The 20387-nt window shown below is 46.1% G+C and overlaps 1 protein-coding gene across 1 annotated transcript in view; it reads right to left on the bottom strand.

The window, feature by feature from the left end:
* Nucleotides 1-4748: 4748 nt before the first annotated feature.
* LOC111980003 (roundabout homolog 1) overlaps nucleotides 4749-20387 on the bottom strand; it is a 274583-nt gene continuing 258944 nt past the window's right edge. Inside the window, exons 14-28 of the mRNA XM_070449749.1 lie at nucleotides 18502-18736; nucleotides 16417-16538; nucleotides 15968-16139; nucleotides 14964-15161; nucleotides 10695-10721; nucleotides 9719-9761; nucleotides 9307-9461; nucleotides 8720-9073; nucleotides 8461-8574; nucleotides 7991-8369; nucleotides 7384-7886; nucleotides 7119-7268; nucleotides 6768-6989; nucleotides 6371-6561; nucleotides 4749-6238 (exon numbers count right to left, since the gene is read on the bottom strand). Of these exons, the coding sequence (XP_070305850.1) occupies nucleotides 6224-6238; nucleotides 6371-6561; nucleotides 6768-6989; nucleotides 7119-7268; nucleotides 7384-7886; nucleotides 7991-8369; nucleotides 8461-8574; nucleotides 8720-9073; nucleotides 9307-9461; nucleotides 9719-9761; nucleotides 10695-10721; nucleotides 14964-15161; nucleotides 15968-16139; nucleotides 16417-16538; nucleotides 18502-18736 (2880 nt within the window). The 3' untranslated portion in view covers nucleotides 4749-6223. The remainder of the gene's footprint in view (nucleotides 6239-6370; nucleotides 6562-6767; nucleotides 6990-7118; nucleotides 7269-7383; nucleotides 7887-7990; nucleotides 8370-8460; nucleotides 8575-8719; nucleotides 9074-9306; nucleotides 9462-9718; nucleotides 9762-10694; nucleotides 10722-14963; nucleotides 15162-15967; nucleotides 16140-16416; nucleotides 16539-18501; nucleotides 18737-20387) is intronic.

Below are 20387 nucleotides of genomic sequence, written 5' to 3'. Positions count from 1 at the left end.
TAGCATCCTTTATCTTGGCCAGGTCACAGTTGTAAATGAGAACTTGTTCTCAACTGGCCTACCTGGTTAAATAAAGGTTAAATAAAAACAATTWAAAAATTGACTGTGCCACGTTGATAGTCACTGAGCTCTACAGTAAGGCCATTCTACAGCCAATGTTTGTCTATGGAAATTGCATGGCTGTGTGCTCGATTTTATACACCTGTCAGCAATGGGTGTGGCTGAAATAGCCGAATCCACAAATTTGAAGGGATGTCCACAAAAATGTTATATATATAGTGTATGTTACTCAAAAGGGGTAAACCAAAATGAAATAAGAAGTTCCAGAAACTCATACATGTAAAGTGACGGTTGCCTGCAAATGCCTCAGTCTTGATGAGCGGGCATGGCCTGATTCCATGGAAACAATTTGGCATGGAAATTAAAGCAACAATTAAAATTAAGAGCCATTTCATCTTCCTCTGGAGATTGAGGTAGGATTTGAAGAGAGAGGGAGCCTGCAGAGAGGGGCATTAAATCCCTCTTGTCAATGTTTAATTGACTCAGCATGGAGGAAAGGGATGAGGGGAAAGGATGGAAGGGGAAAAGAGGGGAGAGGATGGGGAAGGCAGGCAGTGTGTGTGGGTTAAATTGCATGGGCAGAATAGAGGAGGAAGTGACAGGGGATTACCCTCTCTCTTTTTTCTCTCTGTCTCTCTCTTCCCCCYACTGAGAWGTGCTGCTCTGCTGTGAGCTGGATTACAGGCAACATTCGCACTGAGCTAAAGACAAGAGCTGCCGCTTTCAAGGAGCGGGACTCTWACCCGGAAGCTTATAAGAAATCCCACTATGCCCTCCGACAAACCATCGAACAGGCAAAGTGTCAATATAGGACTAAGATCAAATTGTACTACACCGGCTCTGGCGCTCGTCGGATGTGACAGGGCTTGGAAACCATTACAGACTACAAAGGGAAGCACAGCCGAGAGCTGCCCAGTGACACTAGACTACGAGACGAGCTAAACTACTTCTATGCTAGCTTCGAGGCAARTAACACTGAAACACRYATGAGAGCACCAGCTGTTCCGGAAGACTGTGTGATCCTGCTCTCCGCATCCTATGTGAGTAAGACCTTTAAACAGGTCAACATTCACAAGGCCGCAKGGCCAGACGGATTACCAGGACGTGTACTGCGAACATGCTCTGACCAACTGGCAAGTGTCTTCACTGATTTTTTCAACCTCTCCCTGTCCGAGTCTGTAATACTAACAAGTTTTAAGCAGACCACCATAGTCCCTGTACCCAAGAACACTAAGGTAACCTGCCTAAATGACTACCGACCGGTAGCACTCACGTCTGTAGCCATGAAGTGCTTTGAAAGGTTGGTCATGGCTCACATCAACACCATTGTCCCAGAAACCCTAGACCCACTCAAATTTGCATACCGCCCCAACAGATCCACAGATGATGCATCTCTATTGCGCTCCACACTGCCCTTTCCCACCTGGACAAAAGGAACACCTATGTGAGACTGCTATTCATTGACTACAGCTCAGCGTTCAACACCATAGTGCCCTCAAAGCTCATCACTAAGCTAAGAACCCTGGGACTAAACACCTCCCTCTACAACTGGATCCTGGACATCCTGACGGGCCACCCGCAGGTGGTAAGGGTAGGTAACAACACATCCGCCACGCTGATCCTGGGGGCCCCTCAGGGGTTCGTGCTCAGTCCCCTCCTGTAATCCCTGTTCACTTTGATTTGAGTGCTGCAGCACTGGGGTAGACCTTCCTGCTGGAGCACCAGGGAGATAGATGGCGAGGAACACATACTGATGGAGGACTAAACACTTCAATCATGGCCCATTGACTTTATTCTGTTAACTGTGGCAAATGAGAGGTTATTGATTTTAATATCTGACCAAATGGCATTCCAAACCCTGGCACTAGACTACCTGTGATCACCGAGAACTGAAACCCAGAGAGACAGAAAATCAAGCGGTATTCATCACATTAAAGATCACTACTGTCCACGTTTAAGCAGCGCTCTGCGTTAGTGGGTTCGCCCTTTGAATTTGACTGTAAGTTGTTGAAGAGGTCTCTCCTCTCTATAAATGCAACCATGTGGTTCCATTGTAGTTTGAGGCCAATGGAAGCCAGGCRACAGTTCCAGTCTCTCAGGACTGCTCTAAAGACTCCCTTACAAGTAATGCCCCTCTCCCTGGGTAGCGGCATCTGAGGCTGTCCACACTAGGGCATAATGAAGATGGATAGACTCTGTTAATTTGCTGATGTTGACAGGAAAAGYGTGTCTCGACTCAGCTGTGATCCATCATCAAAGCCTGCACACTACTCTGATGGCCACGGGTGTGTGTGTTCTGTATGTGTGTGTACACGCTGCTTATGAATTTTGTACCCTTAAAGGCCCAGTGCAGTCAAAAACCTGATTTCCCTGTGTTTTATACACTYAGTGGCCAGTTTATTAGGTACACCCATCTAGTACCRGGTCAGCCCCCCTTTGCCTCCATAACAGCCTGAATTCTTTGGGGCATGGAAACTTTGCTCAATTGTTATCAAGGGACCTAATGTGTGCCAGGACAACATTCCCTAATACCGCCACCTGCCTGTACCATTGACACCAGTCAGGAAGGGGCCATGGAATGCATACCCAAATCCTGACTCTGCCATCAACATGATACAACAGGAACCAATTTTTAAATGTTCCACTCCTCAATTGTCCAGTGTTGGTGATCRCGTGCCCACTGGAGTGGAACCCGGTGTGGTCGTCTGCTGCAATAGCTAATCCGTGACAAAGCCCAACGAGTTTCGCCTTCCGAAGATGCCATTCTGCACAACACTGTTGTACTGCGCCTTTATTTGCCTGTTTGTGGCACGCCTGTTGGCTTGCACGATTCTTGCCATTCTCCTTCAACTTCTCACCAACGAGCTGTTTTCACCCACAGGACTGCCRCTGACTGGATATTTTTTTGTTTGTCACACCATTCTCAGTAAACCCCAAACACTCTTGTGCGTGAAAAGTCCAGAATGCCGGCCATTTCTGAGACACTGGAACCAATGCGCCTGGCACCGACGATCATACCACTCTCAAGTCGCTTAGGTCACTCGTTTTTGCCCATTCTAACGTTCAATCAGTAACTGAATGCCTCAATCCCTGTTTGCCTGCTTTATATAGCAAGCCACRCCCACATGACTCACTGTCTGTAGGAGTGAACCATTTTCGTGAATGGGGTTGTGTATCTAATAAACTGGCCACTGAGTGTATATATTTACGAACTATGAGTTTGGAATAAAACTGTTAAATTGGGGAAATGATGATARTGCCCTTTTAGAGTAAGAGCTGTTTGAAAAGGCTGCCTTAAAGTTCTGCTTATCTTGCTGGGATGGAATCACTGGGCGGTAGATTAGTTAATAGACCAACAAGAGAGTTCCAAACCTCTCTGCAAATAACAGCTCGTTTTCAGTTTTACCCTCCCCACTCAGACCACTCCCAGATAGTCCTAGCAAAATTCCTGCTGAGAAATTGCTCTTTGCTAAGAAGCTATTTTGTTTCTTTTTGACAATTTTCATTTAAAACAATCACAGTAAGTTACTTAATTATTACCCCAAAATTATTTGATATTGAGATTTTAAAAATCCCGGCTCTATTGGACCTTTAAACTGAGTTACTTCAATATCTTGATAAGTATGCAATATAGAATTTAAGTGGGGCAACCAGATGAGTCGGTAAAAAACTGGCATAAGGCCTCTCCACTTTACTGTTACTGTAACTTAAAGCAGTAAATCTGAGTCATCCATTCCCACAGACAAGAGAATTGCGCAGGGGAAATATAGATGATTACCTAATTAATGGAAAGAGCAATCAGGATAGAGTATGACTCAATCAGCAGGTCCTACTGCGGGACCACAGGGAATTACATAGAGGAGGCAGATAGAGTGGGCTAGAAGCAGAGGAGGCTACAGTGTGGTCTTTCTGGGTTAATTGTGTCGACCCTTTATGGCACTGAATTAGCACTGTGGTGACTGGGGCTGATGATGTTAATGTAGGTAGCTAGCCTTTACAGACAGCCCTGTACAGCTGCCGGGACACTGGTTTCATTCCACTCTGATGGAGAGAGGAGAGAGAAGCTCCAGCTAATAACAGCAACCTGTCCCATCTCTCATGGAATGCAATTGTGTAGTTCAATCAGTGATAGGACTTCCAGCAGCTCAGCATCTGTCTCCTGCTCTGCTCTCGCTGATTATGCAGAGATGTACTTACAGTTAAACAATATGAACACATTAGAATCTTTCTGGAGGAATCTGTGTGTGGGTGGCTGATGGACAGGTTCTTTCTCTCCATCACAATCTTGCGCTCTGAGGAGGACAAAGAGAATCATTTTGGCTGCCGCTCGTAGCTGTAGTTTTGACTGCTATCCACCCCCCCCACTACACATACACACATACATGGCACACACACAGAGCCACACCTGTGCTCGGCTTCAGAGCATCTCTTTCCCTTTGACAGCACACAGCTGCTCTGTTAATTAACCACAAGGGTTCATGAGTGAGGTTAATTAAGCAGCGTGTCATCACATTCCCATAAAGAACAGRCTTTTGGGTGCCTCTCCCTCTTCCTCTTCTTCTTCCATTTTCCTTCTTCACTTCAACCTTGTGTTAGGATGTATTGACTGGTGAAATGCTAGAGAAGTAAGGTATTAACCTAACAAGTGAACAAAGATTGAACCACAAAAAAATTCCAAGTGGACACTGTCATTTGAAGACATTTTAATAATAAATAATGTGGTAAAAATGACAATATTTTTTTTCATCCCCGTTTATAACATACTCAGTAATGACATAACATGGCTGACATCATGAACATAGTTGCAATTCTTTAAAACATGTCAAACTCCAAACAAATGTCAGGTGTCCTCAGCGAACAATGTTTTACACATTTTGTAGATGTACCAAAAAATGTACCCAAAGCTTGGCCTAGATGTAGCYATAAAGAACCTAAACCCAACATGCTGGTCCATCGCCAAGCAGCATGATTTTCAAGTCCCAGTCTTTTGTCACCTGTTGTCCTCTTTCTGTAATAGAGTCCTTCTTTAGGGTAAGTATTAATGTCACTTTCCTCTGCCCTCTGTCTTGCTGGGAAACAATGGTGGATGTGTCACTGTGTACTGGTTGCTCATGGAGAAAACGCTATCCATCATCAGGCATGGAGAAATCCATTTTCCAGGATGTATCCATCAACGTTCCCTACTGATGGGGAGACTCCTACTAATGGGGCTTCCTCACCCTTCTCTATTGGTACAATGTATCCGTCAGCTTGTCTACTGTCTCTCTCACTTCCTCATAAGTGCAATTTTAGACATGAGAGTATAGTCCGATTAACACAGTAGTTTGTGTCATAATAAATCTCAAGGGGACACTGCTTTGGGCAGTGTCCCCTTGAGTCCAAATGAACACAGTGGTTTGAATTAAACCTAAACTAGACAGGGGAGTTAAGTTTCCATCCCAACCCCTAACAGAAACAGAATATTAAGACACATAACACTGGTCCAATCGTGTATATAGACAACGATTAACAAGATCATTTGTATCATTGTTCCTCTTGTATGACGGAAGGTCATAGATAACAATAGTTTAAAATAAAGTTAAGTGATTGTGCTTTTGAAACCAAAGTAGAACAAATAATGCACATTGACAAGACCAACATCAATAACAAAACAATAACAGTGCATTACAAAAATACATTAAAAACAAATGTAAAATTCCCATTGTAGCAATTTTTGTGGCAGTAAAATTAACAAACAATTTACAAGATGGATAGTGATGTCCAAATATTAATTACAGGGGCAACAGACATGTACCACATCAGGTGGTCCAAGACAAGGTACCTGTATACACTGACAACAGCCATCTAATGTGCATGTACTTTCATTGAGGCTGTGACTACTTTCATCGAGGCGAATGGAAGCCAGTTCTCTACCAACAAGTCAAGTAAACAATGATCTAATGGTGCTTCATACCAGTGAGTTAACACACTCAAACGCGATTGCACCTTTTTTCTCACTTTCTTTTTTCCTGGAAGATGGACATCGAATGAGAAATTGTAATAAGAAAAACAAATATTCAATATTGTTCCGTTTTTTTTGTTCTGTATGATATGAAAAGTAATTTACATAATAGTCACTGAATTGTGATGTCAGATCCCCTTTCCTTTTCTTCTCCCATGATCCTCAGCTCTCCAGAAGCTGTAGACTCAAGACACAAGTTTATAATATAACCTCTTGAATAATTGCCATAAAAAGAAGATCATAGACATACTAGATTTTCAACTCTTGGAAACTAGTAAATGGACACTTTTATGAGTATCTTGTTCTCACCTCTAGCTCCTCTTCCTGGGTCTGGAAGCCTGTGATGCTGGGCAGTGTGTCTGTGGGGTTCCTGCGGGCCCCATCTCTCCTCCGTCCTCCTGAGCCCCGGGAGGACATGGAGCTGGAGGAGCTCTGAGCCTGGCTCTGGCCCTGCACCGAGGGGAAGGAGGGCCTGCTGTACGGGGGGATGTCCTCAGAACCTGAGACAGAGAGAGATGGTGGTTGGTTAAACACATTCTACTTAGTTTGTGCTGGATAAACTCCATTGTGATGAATCATCTAGTTTTCAAGGGGATTTATTTTGACATGTAGGAACCACATACAAGCATAATGTTATAAAGCTTATATTTGTACTTTGTTCCAACACACAAACCACATTGGAAGTAAACTACATTGCAGTAAGTACCTGGTGGCTGATGGGCTTTGCTACTCCCCTTGCCTCCCTGTGGAGTCCTGTTCTTGTCCTGGCCCTCCCGTCTCTCTACAGAGCCCTCTCTGGTCCTCTGGCCTCCTGCACTCCCTCTCCGGCCCCGACCCTCCCCAGAGCCAATCCTCGGGAGYGTGGCACCTCTCACCTCATAGCCACACCGCGACATGTGACTAGGGGACTTCAAGGGCATGCATGAGTCTGAGGAGAGAAGAACACAGACATGGAAATTGGAACTTTATTCACCAAGGCATATGTACTGTATATCTACAGAAGTCAATGTGAGAGCTGTTCCATGCAGTGACCCATGTCTCAGACCCAGTCCCTTACCGTCTGTGAAGTTGTTCCTCTTCTGGTGACCTTGGTGGCCAGCCTGGGCCTGGTGCTGCTTGTGCCTCTTGGGCGGTCTCTTCTGCATCACTGCAGAGCTCATGTTGCTGTCTGTGGACAGTGGGCTGCTGGGACGCTGGTGCCTTCGCCCTGAGGTAACAGACAAACAGTCAGTCCATGAAAGTTTATCTAAGAAGGCATATCTATGAATTTTATTTCTGATATTTTCCCCTGACCCAGTTTCCTGCCCCTCTCTCCTCCTCACCTGCTGGTCCTGTGTCCTCTGGGAACCTGGCCATGCGTAGGCCTGCTGTGTAGTCTCCAGTGTTGGCCACAGCCTGGGCGAAGTCTGCGTCTGTGAAGAAGGATCCGTCTGAGGAGCTGACTGCGCTGGAGCGTCCTGACGAGCCGTTGTCCTCCTCGGAGGCCGAGCCCCAGCCGTTAATCATGGAGCCCGTCACGGAGCTCTCCAGGTCCCCCGTGCTGGAGGCCGGCGTCTGCTCCAGCCCCCGGAGGTGCAGCCTGCGTGGGGAACGGGGGTGCTGGTGGTGGCGCAGTTGCTGGTGGGGCTGGTGGTTATTTTGGTGCTGGTGGTAGTGACTCTGTGCCATGTCTGCATCCGTCTCATCCCCTGCCTCTTCTTCATCCTCCTCCTCCTCCTCTTCCTCCTGGCCGTCAGTATCCAGTGCCAGGGGGCTGGAGATGTAGCCGTAGGTATGTGGGGGGGAGAGGGGGAGCGGGGAAGGAGGGGGGCTGGCCACGTGTTGTCTAATAAGGGAAAAAGGGAAAGGATCAAAGCATTGATTAATACAAATGGCTGACGGTTGTAGCAGGGAGGAGTGAGATGCAGTGTGAGTTGGGCTCATAGTTACCTGTGGTGGTCTGTTCCATTGTGTAGGCCGTTGTGCTGGTCTCCCTGGGGGGAGGGGGTGAGAGTTGCCGTAGACTGGTGACTGTAGGACAGACCCTCAGGGGATGAKGCTGCCCCTCTGACAGGGGGGGTGGGACACCTATCCATCCCCTCCTCCGCCTCCTCTTCCTCCATCTCATCCGGATGCAGGTACATCCGCGAGGGAAGCATTGGGCATAGGGCATCTGGGTTAAAGCTTTTTTCCATGGGCAGGGTATATTCGTCACAGCTTTGGCTTGGTGGGGGCTTGGCAGGGGAAGGGTGTAGAGGTTCACCCCGGTTCACTGTGTTAGTTTTGGGCAGTTTGGGGGTGCGAATTCCCTTCTTATGACTTTGGCTCCCTGCAGAGGTAATCGAACAAACTCTTAGAACATACTGCAGAACAAATACTTATTTGTCCTATTGCTATGATCCTGGAAATCAGTGTCTCACCAAAGGTGCTGTTGCTGCCCCTGTCAGAGCTGTGATGGGAGCCTCCTGTGTGGTGTTCGTGGGCCTGGTTGTACGGGACGGTGCCTTGCAGAGGCCCATCTCCTCTATAGTGGTCTGAAGACACAGCAGATACAGAGAGAAAGAGACAGAGTTAAACAGATATGTAGACTACACATAGTAAAACAAATAAACACAAACAGAAGTAACTTCCCAAATACCCTCCCYCCCACCACTGCTACGCTATGTCCAAACCTCTCACCTTTATTGAGCCTGTTGCTCTGCTCCATGATGTTGTACTGCATATGTGCTTTCTGCAGCTGGGAGGGGGGCTGGTTCCAACAGCGTATATCAGGGGCCCCAGCCGCAGCCCCTGCAGCTCCAGCCTKGTTTAGGATGCTAGACTGGATGAGCTGGGTGGTGGCGTAGGGGGTGGGCTCGTAGGGGGTGGGYGGCCCTGCCCCTGGGCCCATGTAGCACAGGCTGGGGTTGTTGAAGGTCTTGAGCTCGTTGAGTTTGTTGGAGAGGTCCACGTCGCTGTACACGGCCTGTTCAGGCCCCAGTAGACCCCCCTGCTGGTTCTCCAACTGGCTGCCATAGTTGGCGATGCAGTCAGCTGAGGAAAGGAGACCACATGGGGTTAGGGTTAGAGACACTTTACCTATTCATTAACCCTTCACACAGGAAGTCACATAACACCATTCATTATCATGTTGAAGCCATGTTTCATTTCCATGATAACCCTCATTGCTTATTTGATTTGCATTATATCTCTATACTATAAGTTCCATTGCTGGGACCTAACCACTATCACCCCCAGAGGAGGTCTGTAGCTTTAACGGTACTGACCTGGGCGGCTGTAGGTGGTCATGTTGCTGTCGCTGGTGCCGTTTCCAGTGTTGCAGCAGTTGATGCTGCAGTCTTTGTGGTTGGCACAGGCGTTGGGCCAGGAGTCTGGCAGCCACGGCTGGTTCACACTCTCGCCCATGTTCAGCAGCCCGGGTCTGAACCAGAAGCATGAAACCAGAASCATTATCACACAGAACAAACAGGGTTTCAGTCAGGGAGGGGCATGGGAGTTTCTGTCCTCAGTCATTTTTCAGACAGTGGGAGACCTCCCTCTGGTGGTTCAAGTAGGGAATACACTGCTGTTGCTTTTACCACTTCCCTCCTGCATTTCTGAACACCATCATAAGTGCCCTATATAGACAGTGGGGAAATCATATCCAGTCAAGTGTACACATACAACCACACCCCTTACCTCCCAGCACTGCAGACAGACTCTCCTCCTCTCTGATAGTTCACTGATTTAAAGAAAGAGACCAAATGTGAGAAACACAAGAAAGCAACCTGCACGACAAATGAAAGAGGGAATCCAGGTTGGTGTGACCTGTCTGTCACTCTGTACTCATACAGCTGTCCTTAGGTCAGTYTGACTCATCGCATCTGATAGACACATCCTGTCATGAGTCATACTCTGCACGCGCACGCGCACGCGCACGTACACACATCAACACACACCTGGGGCACTTGGCATTGAGAGGTGTACATGTAGAAAAACAAAATCAGTGTCAGAGTGTTAAACATGATATCTTGACCCTGAGGCACACTTCACAATGACTGATAACCCTTCATTTCAGACACATCCTCTTCAATGGAGGGTGAGTCATTTCAACCACATGATTAGATACACTTTACTACTTCTACGGTCACTGTGTAAAGGACAAGTGGGGACATGGGACTGTGGTTATGCTTTGTATGGCACTAMCTGCCTCTCTACTTGTCACAAAGCACAGTGACTCAGCAGTACTCTAAACTGTCTTCACCACAACCACAGCACAGGCCAACTGGTGGCCATGTTGTGTGTCGTTGTCTATGCCTGGTCTAAGAGGGTGGGATAGGGATGGGCTAATGACCTCTTTAGGAGCTGTCTGCCCCCTGATTCACCTTATGTCAGAACAYCCCTTTGTGTAGCCCTGAACGCACCTCCCTCCGTGAGATTTTGAATTTTATATCATTGGTTTGTGGATGTGAGGCCACCAAAGATAAACACTAGCTCCATTAGCTGTTTGTGTATTGGAACAGATTGTTTGTGAGTGCTGGGAGGAACTGAGGACATAGAGAGRGAACTGTGTTTGTGTACAGGCATCTCTGAATCATAGGGGCTTCAAGGTCAGTACACATACCGGTAAATAACAAATACATGTTTACAGCTGAACCCATTCCTTCATACATACCTGTAGGGGTGAAGGTGAAAGATGGAACTGCAGGAACAAACCCAACCCAACCAGAGGAGGAGGGAATAAAAAGAAAAGGAGGTGGGAGAGAAAGAGAGAAGAAGGTTCATTTATTGATTGCAAAATAGACATTTCGTAAGCCTGTGAAAAAAGCCCCACAAAAACCGGCAGACATATTGACGCATGCACGCACACTCAAACACACACACACAGTCAGATAAGGCTCCCTGTCCTCCATCAATCAGGAACATGTGGCCTTATGGGTAATGGAGGTCACCTGTGGTCAGACGGAAGGAGATAACAGAGATAGCAGAACACGTGTCATATTACCTGGGTGACAGGCTTGTCCCTACTCTAACTGTGCCTCACCGGGGAGAGGCGACGGGCAGCGCCCTGGAAATGAACCCTAAATGTCAGCGTTTGAATGTCAGCGTATTCTGGGATGTGCCGGCTCATCGTCACTACCCTTTGAGGTCTTCGAGTCAGGGGAGAAGATTAGACCAAACCCGTTTTATTTCACATATGAGATGTTGTTATCAGGCTCCTTACTTTATTCCCCATATGAGATGTGGTTATCAGGCTTCTTACTTTGAGGATAAAAGCAGCTGACACTAGGCAAGTCACATTATGGGYTACTGGAGAAAAACACACCTTAATGTAAAAGCATTGGTTTCATGCATGTTAACATTAGAAGCCTCCTCCCTAAGTTTGTTTTATTCACTGCTTTAGCACACTCCGCAAACCCGGATGTCCTAGCCATGTCTGAATCCTGGCTTAGGAAGGCCACCAAAAATCCTGACATTTCCATCCCTAACTATAACATTTTCCGACAAGATTGAACTGCCAAAGGGGGCAAAGTTGCAATCTACTGCAGAGATAGCCTGCGGAGTTCTGTAATACTATCCAGGTCTGTGCCCAAACAATTCGAGCTTCTACTTATAAAAATCCACCTTTCAGAAACACGTCTCTCMCCGTTGCYGCTTGTTATAGACCCCCTTCAGCCCCCAGCTGTTCCCTGGACACCATATGTGAATTGATCGCCCCCCATCTATCTTCAGAGTTTGTTCTTTTAGGTGACCTAAACTGGGACATGCTTAACACCCCGGCCATCCTACAATCTAATCTAGATGCCCTCAATCTCACACACATTATTAAGGAACCTACCAGGTACAACCAAAATCAGTAACCATGGGCACCATCTTAGATATCATCCTGACCAACTTAACCTCTAAATACACCTCTGCTGTCTTCAACCAGGATCTCAGCGATCACTGCCTCATTGCCTGCATGCGTAATGGGTCCGCGGTCAAACGACCACCCCTCATCACTGTCAAACGCTCCCTAAAACACTTCAGCGAGCAGGCCTTTCWAATCGACCTGGCCCGGGTATTCTGGAAGGATATTGACCTCATCCTGTCAGTAGAGGATGCCTGGTTGCTCTTCAAAGGTGCTTTCCTCTCCATCTTAAAGCATAAGCATGCCCAATTTAAAAAATGTAGAACTAAGAACAGATATAGCCCTTGGTTCACCCCAGACTTGACTGCCCTTGATCAGCACAAAAACATCCTGTTGCATCTGCATTAGCATCGAATAGCCCCCGCGATATGCAACTTTTCAGGGAAGTCAGGAACCAATATACTCAGTCAGTTAGGAAAGCTAAGGCTAGCTTTTTCAAACAGAAATTTGCATCCTGTAGCACTAATTCCCCCAAAATGAGGGACACTGTAAAGTCCATGGAGTAATAGCACGTCCTTCCAGCTTCCCACTGCACTGAGGCTAGGTAACATTGTCACCACCGATAAATCCACGATAATCGAGAATTTCAAAAAGCATTTCTCTACGGCTGGCCATACTTTCCACCTAGCTACCCCTACCCCGGCCAACATCTCAGCACCCCCTGCAGCAACTTGCCCCCCCCCCCCCCCCCCGCTTCTCCTTCACCTAAATCCAGACAGCTGAAGAAATGCGAAATCTGGATCCCTACAATTCATCCGGGCTAGACAATCTGGACACTTTTTCTAAAATGATCTGCCAATATTGTTGCAACCCCTATTACTAGCCTGTTCAACCTCTCTTTCGTATCGTCTGAGATCCCCAAAGATTGGAAAGCTGCCGCGGTCATCCCCCTCTTCAAAGGGGGAGACACTCTAGACCCAAACTGTTATAGACCTATATCCATCTGCCCTGCCTTTCTAAAATCTTAGAAAGCCAAGTTAACAAACAGATCACCGACCATTTCGAATCCCACCGTACCTTCTCCACTATGCAATCTGGTTTCCGAGCTGGTCATGGGTGCACCTTAGCCACGCTCAAGGCCCTAAACAATATCATAACCGCCATCGATAAAAGACAGTACTGTGCAGCTGTCTTCAACGACCTGGCCAAGGCTTCGACTCTATCCATCACCGCATTCTTATCGGCAGACTCAACAATCTTGGTTTCTCAAATGACTGCCTCGCCTGGTTCACCAACTACTTCCAGATAGAGTTCAGTGTGTCAAATCGGAGGGCCTGTTGTCCCGACTCTCTGGCAGTCTCTATGGGGGTGCCACAGGGTTCAGTTCTCAGGCCGACTCTTTTCTCTGTATATATCAATGATGTCGCTCTTGCTGCTGGTGATTCTCTGATCCACCTCTACACAGACGACCCCATTCTGTATACATCTGGCCCTTCTTTGGACACTGTGCTAACAAGCCTCCAAATGAGATCAACACCATACAACACTCCTTCTGTGGCCTCCAACTGCTTTTAAATGCTAGTAAAACWAATTCCATGCTTTTCAACTGATTGCTGCCCGCACCCTCCCGCCCGAATGGCATCACTACTCTGGACGGTTCTGACCTAGAATATGTGGACAACTACAAATACCTAGTGTCTGGTTAGACTGTAAACTCTTCTTCCAGACTCGCATTAAGCATCTCCAATCCAAAATTAAATCTAGAATCAGCTTCCTATTTCCCAACAAAGCCTCCTCACTCATGCCGCCAAACATACCCTCGTAAAACTGACTATCCTACCGATCCTTGACTTCGGCAATGTCATTTACAAAATGGCCCCCAACACTCTACTCAGCAAACTAGATGTAGTCTATCACAGTCCCATCCGTTTTATCACCAAAGCCCCATATATCACCCACCACTGCGACCTGTATGCTCTTGTTGGCTGGCCCTCACTACATATCCGTCGCCAAACCCACTGGCTCCAGGTCATCTATAAGTCTTTGCTAGGTAAAGCTCCACCTTATCTCAACTCACTGGACACCATAGCAACATCCACCCGTAGCACGCGCTCCAGCAGGTATACTGTACTGGTCATCCCCAAAACCAACACTTCCTTTGGCAGCCTTTCCTTCCCGTTCTCTGCTGCCAATGACTGGAACGAATTGCAAAAATCACTGAAGCTGGAGTCTTATATCTCCCTCACTAACTTTAAGCATAAGCTGTCAGAGCAGCTTACCAATCACTGTACCTGTACACAGCCAATCTGTAAATAGCACACCCGACTACCTCATCCCCATATTATTACTTACCTTCTTGCTCTTTTGCACCCCATTATCTCTACTTGCACAACATCATCTGCACATCTATCACTCCAGTATTAATGCTAAATTGTAATTATTTTCGCCTCTAGGGGCTATTTATTGCCTACCTCCCTACTCTTCTACATTTGCACACACTACATCGATTTTTCTMTTTTTCTTTTGTGTTATTGACTGTACGTTTGTTTATGTGTAACTCTGCGTTGTTGTTTTTGTCGCACTGGTTTGCTTTATCTTGGCCATGTTGCAGTTGTAAATGAGAACTTGTTCTCAACTGGCCTACCTGGTTAAATAAAGGTGAAATAAAAATACATTAAAAGAATGTGATTGAAGTGAATAAATGCAATTACCCTGGTGACACAGAGGACAGTGTCCCGTCTCAAACGTGTGTGTCAGAGGGCTTAGGTTGCTAGTGTTCAGCTGAATGATCATAACACTAACCTAATGTCCTCCCTCTATCTACCTCCCCACATCTAATTACTATCACCATCCCAGTCTCTTCTCATCTCCCTCCAATCTCTACACAACAAAATATTAGCTGGGTGTGATCAACATTTGATACTCTACTTACTAATTAAATAATCATATTTTCCCAAACTCCTAAGCCTAACCCTAAACTTACAAAATGTCCCCAGTTGGTCAAAGTTTTGTTCGTTTACTTTTCTTGATCCCCACAAGTATAGTTAAACATGTCCACTGATATATACACCCAAGCCCACATCCACTACGGACCTTTGCGTATGCCGGCGTAGCTGCTGCTGAGGCCACTCCTCTTCTTGTGGTGGCGGTAGAGCCACACACTGAACACCATGAGGACCACCCAGCAGGTAGCACCGATRCCCGCAATGAACGCCGGCTGTTTGACCACGTCTGAGATCTGAGACAATGTGTCCTGGTCCTCACGACTGTCCATCATCTGACCTGTAGAGTCTGGGGGAGGAAGAAGAGGAGAAGAGATTGACACGAAGGACATGTATATAGTAAACTCCATCATAGAAAATTGACGGGGAAGAATTGAGGCGGATCCTGAAGGACAAACATCAATCCTTCAAAACATTAAAGTTCAACTGATGGGCAGGAGTCTGAGATGGAAAACAACATCACAGAGAGGAGACAGGAGAGTCAGCTGAAAGGAGATATCTTTAAATACATCTGGTCACACAATCTGTCATGGAGAATGTTCTCATTCTCTGCTCATCAGAGTGCTAGGCCAAGAGGTGAACTGGAGTGAATGGGSTTCATCATGTAACTCTAAAAGCTTTATATTGGTCATGTGAAAAGGCTGGAATGTACTAATATGATGGAGAGGTGGAAAATCGAGTTGAAAATGTCTGTGGTGTGTGTGCTTTTTGTCACATATAGTGAACCTGAGACTAGGGCAGGAGAGGCTGAATGCAAATTATTTAACTAAAGGCATTGTGAAATGACTCAGAGACATATTCATGTTGGGACTTTAGATAGACACCTGTACTTTACATTTGTCATGGTGAGAACTGACACAGTKTGCAAATCACACAGACCATCTATCACATGGCTATAACTGAAAAGACCGTAGACAGGTAGCGATTGAAATGGTGTTGACCTGAAGCTTGTGAGTCGACAGGCATAGATAATGGATTAACACTGTTAATTGACCTCTTCTTTTCTTGGTTCTGAGATAAGATAACRTTCTTAATGTATTTTTACATGCTCTAAACTTAAGGGAGACTATCAAGTGYTACAGTTGAGCAGCTCACCAAGTTGAAAGAAGGTGACATCGCTCTTGACCCCTGGGCCAGCACCGTTGCTAGCGGCGACCTCCACACTGTAGCGTATCCCTGGCACCAGGCTGGGGATTAGCACGGAGAAGGTGGAGCCATCTACTGTCCGGTTGACGTGGTAACGGCTCTCATTGCCCAGGCACCAGATCTGTAGAGGATAGGGTGAAAGAAGGAGTGTGATGGTGAGAGTCAGTGGATTCTTTTCAGTAAATGCAAAAACTGTATTTGATGTGACATATCAACATTAGCACATGACAGTGTCTCACATCAATGTGCTTAGTCCACCTCTGCTGAAGCAACTAAAAACACACAAACCCAAGGAAGTGAGAGGGAGAAAGTGGGAGGCTTGAGATTCTGCCCCATACCTCTCTCTGTTTGTTCCCCTCTTTCCTTCAGCAGAAAATCAAACCCTCTCTCCATCTTACCTTGTACTCCTGTACCATTCCGTTCTGTTCCTCCTCAGGAGGCGGTTGCCAAGCGACCAGGATGGCGGTCCCATTGGCATCACTCTTCGTCACGGTAACACCTCGGGGAGCTCCACTGGGAGCTGAGACGGGAACACACCRTCAGACAGATGCACAGACACCATGATGACATCAAAGACACCCACTCTCATTTGATCCTRTACATGTCAGAGCTCCGCTCAGCGTCTGCCATGTCTCTTACTGAACATTAAAGAACATTTAGTGACAATTCAGATCAGATGCAACTGCTTCACCTGCAGTAGTCAGATTATTCTCAATACAATAGGCGATGCAAAAGCTCTAAACAAGACTAATGTTACTGAACAGAATGATCATAAAGCGCTAATGAACAGCATGTGGAATAAATACAGATTGATATTCTAGAAGTTTTAAATTGTAAGGGTATGGAACTAGAGTGAATAGCCACAGGGCACAGACGTCAGTTCAGCGCATAGTTTGGATTTACATTTGGTTGGGTTGTCAACTAACGTGCATTCAATGTGAAATCAACAAAACRTTTTACCATGTCATTGGATTTAGGTTAAAAGTTGGGTAAAAAAATATGAAATGCCCTTACGTTGATGACTTTTTACAAATATAATCTGTTTTCCAGGTTGATTCAACGTCCTCACATTTATTTTATTTGTTGAAATGATGTGGAAACAATGTTGATTCAACAGTTTTTGCCCAGTGGGACAGTGGGGACTTTGTATGGATGTTGTGATAATTGTTAGTATTTGTAAGATGAGAAGATTTAAAAAAKAATGTGTATACACAATGTTTTCTCTGACAAGCTGGGGCACTGAACGTTCCACATATCTATCTATCTAGCCCAGCCCACTACATCTTCTTGCAATTATCTGCCTAAGGGTATGAAACCCACATGAAGCCACAGGTCGATGTAGCAAGTTTGTCACCAGTATAATACAGGAATTGACTGAGCTGATKTTGTGATGAATGGTACGTTGCTCGAGCTCTAGTAATGCCTGGAGGCTTTGTGTGCTGTGCCACGGTGTTGGTGGTGGTGCTAGTCACCTGATGAGAGCAATTCAAGTGAATCAGTAGCGYGTTGGCCTCAGGAGCTTAGTCATCGCCTAGTTAAAGATAATGAAAGCAGGCATGTCTGTTGTCTCGGGCTRGCTGRGGCTCTACGCATGAACTCAGAAAACAATTAGCAGCGCAATTTGTCTGCACAGCTGCTGCTACACACTCATCTATACAGAATACAGACACACATCAGCTTTAAACAATGTGAAACTCCCAAATCTCACCAATGTTGATTACTATGCAACAACCATACAGTAACACCCACACATCTCCGGAACAATTAGCACACTTTATTTGGATAGTACAGATTTTCCATCGGTAAAAGCTCTGTAGATAGTATGACCAACTATCTGTTGATAAGCAACTGCTTGCTAAGGTTACTATTAGGTTTAGAATAAGGGTTAGGGTAATGGTTAAGGTTAGGGCTAGGGTAAGGGTTAAGTTTAGGGTTAGGATAAGGGCAGTAGAGGCTTCTGAGGGGAGGACGGCTCATAATAATGGGCGGAACAGAGTAAATGGAATGGCATCAAACACATGGAAACCATGTGTTTGGAAACCATGTGTTTGATGTATTTGATACCATTCCACCTATTCCACTCTAGCCATTACCACGAGCCCGTCCTCCCCAATTAAGGTGCCACCAACCTCTTGTGGATAAGGTTTAAGGTTAGGGTTAGAACTAAGGTTAGTAGAGAGTTGAAATATTACTGATTGTCTGTAGATAGTCTGTAGAGCATCTACAGATGGACTATCCAAATAATGTGTTACCGAGATGTGTTATGGTTTCTCAGAAATCTCATTCATTTATTTCTACACGTGAAAGGTTGATTTTGTCAACCACTTCCCTGGACTACTAAAACTCTCACAAAACAACCTACTCCATTCTAATACTATAACTCCTGTATGAAACCTTTAATCTYCACTCAGACTTCCCATCACTACCCTCTCTAACAGAAGCCCTTGACCCATGATCCCTGACCCCTGGCCTCAGCCTCTCACCTTCCTCAGGCGTTCTGGCCACCTTCACCTCGCTGTCCGCTCCCTGGAACTCATCAAAGAAGGGACGCACTTTGAACTCGTAGGTAACTCCCTTCTTCAGCTGAGGCACCACAGCACCGTCCTCCCCAGGGTTCCGCACCTCGAACACGCCCCACTGCCCCCCCGGCTGGCCCAGCTCCGCAGACGCCCTGTACATCACCTTGTAACCCTGGATGTATGGAGACTGCTGCTCCACCTAGTGGCAGAAAGGGGGAACAGATTTTAGGGTTTCTTAGAAGGCATCTAAACCACAACATCATTTTATAAGCAGTGTTATGACCATGTGTTCTCACTTTGAACTTTGGAACACATTCTAACGCTAGAAAAAGGAACCCTAYTGTAAATTAGTCTATTAAATTGCTATAACATTTTGGTTGCCATGGCCGCTGATATTTAATATTATAGTTCCAACCAAAACTATTTCATAGTAAGCCCTGGGATCTATGACACAAGTGTCAAAGAGCCATTACAACAGCAGGAAATGGTACAGCGATCTCAGATGTTGGGCCAGTGTGTCACATGATGAAATAAAAAAAACAATACACATTATAAAACCATAACTCTTCTGCTGCGTGTGTTGGGCTGTTAACCATATTATGAACATCCTCCAGGAGAAGTCTTTAGTTCTGTGCTATGTTGCCCCCCAAGCCCACGGGGAGTTCTTAGGTTACACCCCCTCTCATCTTCCAGAGCTCAGAGAAACCACAGCATGAGGTCATCACCAGCCACCAGTTTCCTGAGAGCCTGGGACTGGTTAGGACACTGCCAGGAGGGCACTGCTAACCAGCACACAAAGAAACATGGGCCTCAGAGTTAGGTGTCGTAGATATGGCTAAGGAAGYTAGGACTTCATAAGCACTTTATGAATGACTGGGCCCAATACTTTTTACTTGGCAATGGCCCATAACAAAGTGTTCTCACCTATTTTAAAGGGGATCATGTTAATTTGTACTGTCCAGTGGCCCTATTAATAATTTKTGGTCCAAGTATGCGGAAAGCTCAAAAACTCTCCAGGCAGCCAAGTTCCACAGACATTGGCCATGGGGAGCCTTCTCCCTGTCAGTCTGGCTTTGGGCCTGCTCAGCTAAACTATTTACATTCTGTCTCTGTTTAGTACTGCACCCCTGACATGTGCTCATTCATCACTGAGCCCCTTGGCCCTTCCTGGGGGAGAGAGGGAGAAAGGCCTCACAACATATACAAGTCCTCTTTCATAAACCAGGATCAAAACTCACTCTGTCAGCACAGGTGGTCTTGATTAGGCCATTGGTACACATCCTACCCACAGCTCCACACAACTGGCTATACAGCACAGTCTATGCTCTATGTGTTCTGAAGTACATTATTTCTCATTGATTCAAATTATATTTGTATAGCCTATTGTGAATATCAGGGGGTCTTGATTAGGCCATCGGTCCACATCCTACCAGAGGTTGAAACAGGTTCAGGGAACAGATCCGAAAACTGTAAAATAACAATCAGAACCGGGAATTAACCTGAACACCTTGATGACATAGGAGATGGGCTGGACCCAAGCTTTGGGTGTTGATTCCTAGACTTACCTGAATACCTCGATGACATAGAGGAGTGGCGTGGACCCACGTTTGGGTTGAATCCTAACTTACCTGAAGCCTCGTGACATAGGAGAGTGGCGTGGACCAGCGTTTGGGTTGGATTCCTAGACTTACCTGAATGCCTCGATGACATAGGAGTGGGCTGCCCAGCGTTTGGGTTGGATTTCCTAGACCTTACCTGAATCCTCGATGACCATAGGAGGTGGGCGTGGCCCCAGCGTTTGGTTGGATTCCTAGACTTACCTGATGCCTCGATGACATAGGAGGTGGCTG

This window comes from Salvelinus sp. IW2-2015, linkage group LG20 (assembly GCF_002910315.2).
Source record: "Salvelinus sp. IW2-2015 linkage group LG20, ASM291031v2, whole genome shotgun sequence".
NCBI lineage: Eukaryota > Metazoa > Chordata > Actinopteri > Salmoniformes > Salmonidae > Salvelinus > Salvelinus sp. IW2-2015.
The sequence above is the reverse complement of the archived record's forward strand: the minus strand, read 5'-3'. Positions and strand labels throughout refer to the sequence as shown.